At 33.2% G+C, this 6,265-nt stretch overlaps 1 protein-coding gene across 2 annotated transcripts; it reads right to left on the bottom strand.

The window, feature by feature from the left end:
- Nucleotides 1-437: 437 nt before the first annotated feature.
- On the bottom strand, nt 438-4,519 carry LOC127100684 (transcription factor ILR3). Of its 2 annotated transcripts, XM_051037937.1 has the most exons (5): nt 4,054-4,519; nt 2,224-2,286; nt 1,375-1,452; nt 1,106-1,268; nt 438-938 (listed from the first exon to the last, which is right to left on the bottom strand). In XM_051037937.1, exons 1-5 carry the CDS (start codon nt 4,197-4,199, stop codon nt 660-662), a joined length of 729 nt encoding a protein of 242 aa, XP_050893894.1. In that variant the 5' UTR covers nt 4,200-4,519; the 3' UTR covers nt 438-659. The 2 variants fall into 2 exon arrangements, with proteins under 2 accessions (XP_050893894.1, XP_050893895.1); XM_051037938.1 differs by lacking the exon at nt 2,224-2,286.
- Between the last annotated feature and the right edge of the window lie 1,746 nt (nt 4,520-6,265).

Genomic DNA, 6,265 nt, shown 5'->3' with positions numbered 1-6,265 from the left:
CTTAGTTTGTTAAACACACCCTCAGTTTCTAAGGGGGACTAATAGAGAGTGGTTTTGTTAGTAGTGCTATGCAACGTGTCATTGATCTGTTACAGCTATATGCCAGTTGTACAGTTTGTTAGATCTAAGGCTACTATATATACCATGCCTTTGTACTCTTTAAAACTAAGATCAATATATGAGATTCTCATCTTTCTTCTTTTCTCTCTCTCTTATGGTACTGTATCAATAGCATCCAAATCCATATGTTTCATTCGGCAACTCACGACCTCACAATAGTTCATACACAGGCAAAAATATAACTGCACCTAGTTTAAAACTATAGCACCATTCCTCTCTTCCTTACTCTGTTGTTTAAACATTTGTACTGTTAAGAATAAGTTCTTCCCGTTTTGCAAGACTAAAAAAAGAAAACTTCATCATTTGCCTCACTGGAATATCTCAAAACACGGTATCAACCATTGAAACTGATACAAAGTTTATTAACATTTACACGAAAATACCAGCATTAATTAATAATAGTATCCATATGCAAAATACAGAGGGAAGCCACTGGGTCCAGTTAGAATACAGAGAAAACTAACAAAGCCAAAAAGGTATCGGTGATTGGATACAATCTTGAGCCAAAATGGAAGCCCAAAGAATTGCACAGTGCCAGTTTAGGCAACTGGAGGACGAAGTACATGATCCTGTGAGGTATCCACTGCAGCAGGTGGCATAAATTGCCACATTGCAACTCCTGGATAACTAATAAAAGGTACCAACTTGTTGCCATGGGCTTGGCCTTGTGCAGCAAATCCAGCAGGTAGTGCAGCAGGGAGTGCAGTGGGGGGAGGCAAGAAACTGGGTTGTGCATTCATAGATTTCAGCTGCTGCTCCAACTTCTCTTTCTCTGCCTTGAGCCTCTGTTTCTCGTCACGGAGTTCATTCTTCTCAACCTAGAATTTTTTTTAATACAGATTACATTATGAGTTTTTCATTGACCAATAGGAAAAAGTAAGAGTTTTAAGGCATAAAAACTCGAGGGATCTAGAATACATATCTCCCTTGTAAGTCATTCCATGTGAAAATATACTATTAAAAAACATATAAATCAAGACTCCACCTTCAATTCTTTAATCTTTTCTTGAAGACCCGTATTAGCATCTTTCAACTTTTCGGCTTCACCCTTCAACTGTGTCACCATTCGGACAGCATCCATCAGGATAGCAGCCTTGTCTGTTTTGGCAGGCCTTCCAGGCTCCAAAATGGAGCCCAATTCAATAAACCTAACCATGTCCATTATTTTAGGTACATGCCACATCTAAATATTTACACAAAATCCACAAGGAAAATAGAAAAACAGAGGAATGTAGTTATGCGTAAAACATTTACTTGTCATTAAGCCTATCTCTACGCAACTTCTCCCGACATGCCTTGGAGCTAGTGGCAGCACATGACTCAGATCTACCCCTGCAACAAGAAATGAACAAGAGAATGAGGATGTCTTCCCCCGTGATAAGATTTATACATTGAATCCGGTCATTTTTTAGATTAAATACAAAAGGGCAGTAGTAAATGCTAGATGACAGGGAAATATAATGCTAGGAAGTAGACCTAAAAAATTAATAGTATACTTGAGCATGATAACATATGCAATGCCATAAACCACCACAATATAGTTGAAAACGGCTTTTAACTAACTAGCCGAATTGGTTTATCGTCAAAAGCCGTTAAGATAGGGTAAAACGATTGATTCAATAGTATGGATCTATAAATAAAGTTTTAGTCATTATACATTCACATAATCATCAGTTTTATACAATCACACTAGTAAGCCTCCCCATTAAAATTAAGTTGTATTGCCATTTGATGCAACTATGTGACTAGACATTTGTTAGTTGGTTGAAGTGCTCTTATTCGTATCGCTGGGAAGCTTATTTAAATTACTCAAATAATTAACTCAGCTTTTTGATTTCAGTCTCCTATCATTATTGTTGTATAAATAGGAAGAAAACGGAATAGACCAGCAACCCACATAAATTATTGAGAAATAGAGTAAATGAATAGCTTCAGTTACAAAATAATATTTCTAAGAGCCTAGCATGTTGAATCATTTTTCTTTTGCGCATTGATTCTTTGTTCCTTCTTTTTAGGTTTTGATAAAGCAAGAGCCAAAATTCAAATTAATATGAAATTTTTTAGCCTAATGAAACTTAAATGGGAACGGAAAATTGTGTGTACCTCTTCTTTGAACCAGACTCTTTGAGACTGTCAGAATCCCCTAACGAGACATCAACTTCAGCACTAGCAGCATAGTAATGCAAAAAAAGAAAAGAAAGTGAGACATTTATGATCTTTCATCATTGGAAGAAGGAGGGGGTTCATGTAGAGGAATAAATACAAACGTAATCATGCAAATTGTTTTTCTTTCTTTCTATTTCTTGATATCAAAACATGGTGCAAAGAATACCAACCACAGATGAAACCATATTATAAGGAATGGGGGAATGGCCCCAACTGACTTGAGTGTCTTTTCTTTCACTATTGAGTCATTTTCTTTTAAAGTTGTCGATAACTTACTGCCACTAATAAAGCAGAATACTAAAAATTCTGGGGACCGTTTCTATAACCAGCAACTCATTTTCTATTCTATTGTACAAACAAAACGTACAAGGCCTCATCATAACTATATACACGTTTTGGAAAGGCAGTAGTAATTGCCTTTGCCTAACATTGAAAAGGAATTAAAATATATGCTTCACAAAGATAAATAATGCATTATTGAAAATGGTAAAAAAAAGTAGCAATCCCTATTGCATATAAGTATCAAAAGGAAAACCGTTCCCAAATTTATTATATTTACCAAATTCCCTAAATCCCACATAAAAAAAAATAGCCAAGGAACTTCAATATATTAGAATCTAGTATAGTTTTCCCCCAATCTCGCGGTTAGAAATTAGAACAACCCACCCCCTGTCTCATTAGGTGGATTTAGCTGGCTGCATAGACCCACCGATCCATTGGGACCTAACAGAAACCAAATTTAGGGAAAACCGTTCAGAAAAGATTCTTCTTAATGTTTTCTTTTTCCTAAAGAGCGCTTAGGTCTTCCTATACTCTCATGAGAACAAATCACGTTATGAGTGAGTTTTTCCATCTTCTCCACAATAGGTGCTGCTCGTACAGACGAACTTCCTCTCAAATAACTTCCATAAAAATATTGCATTTGTCAACCCATCCACCTCAACAATCACATATCTTGAACAATTCTTTCATGTGCTTGTTGGCACTAGCTCTACTCCCAACATGCAATTCCAAAACAACCAAGCCAACAAGAGTTTTCTTAATCGCTTTTACACACGCAATTCATAATTACAAATTATCCATAAAACAATTCTCTATTTCATCTACCTAGCTTGAGTCCATATGACAAATCATAACTTTGTAAATAACCAAATCATGTAACTTTCAGTACTAAACATTCCCTAATATGCAGGACAAGAACAGCTACTGAAATTGAGTAGGGTTTTCCATTTGCATAAGCAACTCATCCGTTAATTAGTAATAGAAGTAGGTTTAAGCATTTGTATTACTTGTATTTTTCTTATATATCTGTTTAGTAGAATGGGCCTTGGGCTTTAGTAGAACAAAATCACAGAGCAAGCCTAAAACTACCAAAACTTAGTGTTAGGCTAAGATCAGTATACACTAGTAACTCGATTCTGTTAGCAAAACTCATGTAACCAATAATATCCCAACAATTCATCATTAAAAATATCAGTTGCAAGTGCTTTCAAACCCTCTCAGTAATATAAATCCTAATTTCTAACAATTAGAAATCATGAAAACCAGGTCTTCAAACAGATTGCAGAGTCAATCAAACGCAGAAGCATATAACAAAAAAAATTAAACAATACAAAAACCAAAACATGAAATTAACCTGTACAATTGTAATCACAAGTTCTAGTAGACATTATTCATAAACCCAATCAAGCAAAAAGTGAATAAAAGTAAAAATGAAGAAAGAGAAAAGCAAAGAGATAGAAAGACGAGAGGAGGATCTGTGAGTACCCGACATTGGAAGAAACATTGAATGGCTGGTGTGTGGGCCAGGTGAAGCCGGGGGAAGGGGTGGGCATGAAGGTGGAAATGGGAGGGGAAATATCGTCGATTAAGCCGTAATCGAAAAGCCAATTGTTGTTTTCCCGGGAAACCATATTTGTGCCCTAGGTTCCCAGAAAAAAATTTGGGAAATCGAGTCGCTTTGATGTTGAAGGAAAACAAATAAGGAGTGGGGGTTTGGTTAAATTAAACGAATGAGAATCGAGAAGGGAAAAAAGAGGGGTTTCCCTTTATTTATTAATTTAATTTTATTTAATTGAATGATAGTAATAATAATTTATTAATGTAATTATTTAGTTTCTGGGAAAAGGAGGGGAATCTGTGTGGGATAGATGAGATGAGAAGAGAAGAGAGAAGAGAGAAGAGGAGAATGGGATTGAGTGGTGATGAATGATGATGATTCAATTCGTCGTCAACTTCAATGACAAAACGCTTCTGGGCTTGGGCTTAGTACACACACCCTTTATGCTCACCAACCCCGACTTTTACACATTTCCTAATCTTCTAGTGCCTTTGCTTTTAAATATATCTATTTTTAATTTTTAAGGCTTAAACTAATTTTGACCCCTTATATTCACTTTGATAACTTTTTCATTTTTATTTTTAAAAAATTTGGTTCTCATTTTTTTTTAGCCTCTTTCACTTGATAACTTATTTGACAAATTTTGATGTTATCACATTATTAGATTAAAAAGAAATTATTTATTTTAAATTAAATTAATTAATTCTTTTATAATTAAAAATTAAAATGTCAAACTTTTTAAATATAATTAGAAAAAACAATTCTTTTTGCTCAAAAATATCATGAAAGTTAATTTTTGTAGGAAGAACACTTTTTTAATTTCTTAATTATGCATGGGTAACCAATTTGAATTTCATAATTGGTTCTAAATCGGTTTTAAATAGGTTTTGATTTTTATCCAAATTATTTAATTAAATCTAAATTTTATTTTCTATAAATTAATATAAATTTTTGAATTTAAATACCTAAAAAACAAATTTTATAAGTCTCTACAAAAAATTCTTTGAAAATTTAAAAAAATCTGAAAATAAAAAATATATTTTTATTCCAAAAAATAAAAAATAATTTCTTTTTAAAATTAAAAAAAAAATCAGAAGAAAAATATTCTGAAAATAAAATAAGAAAAAACTCAATAAAAAAATTTATTCCGAAAACAAGAAAATCGAAAGCAAAAAACAAAATATCTTTTATTCTGAAAATTAAAAAAATATTTTTTTTTTAAAAGAGTTGAAAATGTAAAATAGGTTTATAATTGTAAAATGATTATAAATTGGTTTATAAATACAAATTGATTATGAATAGTTTTAAATTTGTTGAATTGTAATTCCTTGTGTCAAAGCAGGTTGCTCGACAGAACAAGAAAATATCGAACCACCTAATATGTTGAGTTGTGTTAGTGTGTCGAAGTGTCAAAGCATGTTGCTTCACACAGGATTTCGACGTAGGCCTATTTTAGTAGTGTTAGCTATTTTGGACTTTTATAGTTTTGGGTTTTGACTTGAGGTCTAAGTTAACCTAAATTTATAAACAAAGGGAGTAACTCTTATTCTTGTAATAAAGTGAATAGAGCATTCATAACATTGTATTCACAGTATTTTACAGTTGCAAAGTGAATAAGAAGTAACTTTACAGAATTATATTACTCTTCTCATTCATCGTTATTTCTTTCTTTCTCCATTGTTCTTTCTTTTCATTGCTATTGAGTGGGTGATAACAATATTGTTCATCAAGAATGATTGAAATTCTCCATAGGTTTTGGGGGATTTCCAACATCTAGTATCAAGAGCTTCAGTTTAATCGATTAGTGGGAAGAAAATCACCATGGCAACGAATCATCCAAACGGGCATTTTCCAGCAAATCTTTTGATTCTCAAGAACAACAATTATGAGAATTGGTGCAAGCAGATAAAAGTTGTGTTCTGTTATCAAGATCTTTGAGATCTTGTGAAGGAATGAGTAACAACACTGGTATAAAACGCGACCGATAAAGAAAAGGTTGCACATAAAGAATTGAAGAAGAAGATTATAAAGCTCTCTTTATAATCCATCAATGTGTTGCTGTAGATAACTTTGAAAAGGTTAGTGATGCAGAGTCAGCGAAAGAAGTATGAGAAATTCTGGAGAATCGTTTAGAGGTGC

The sequence above is a fragment of the Lathyrus oleraceus genome, chromosome 7 (genome assembly GCF_024323335.1).
Source record: "Lathyrus oleraceus cultivar Zhongwan6 chromosome 7, CAAS_Psat_ZW6_1.0, whole genome shotgun sequence".
Classification (NCBI taxonomy): Eukaryota; Viridiplantae; Streptophyta; class Magnoliopsida; order Fabales; family Fabaceae; genus Lathyrus; species Lathyrus oleraceus.
This window is presented reverse-complemented; position numbering and strand designations above follow the sequence as displayed.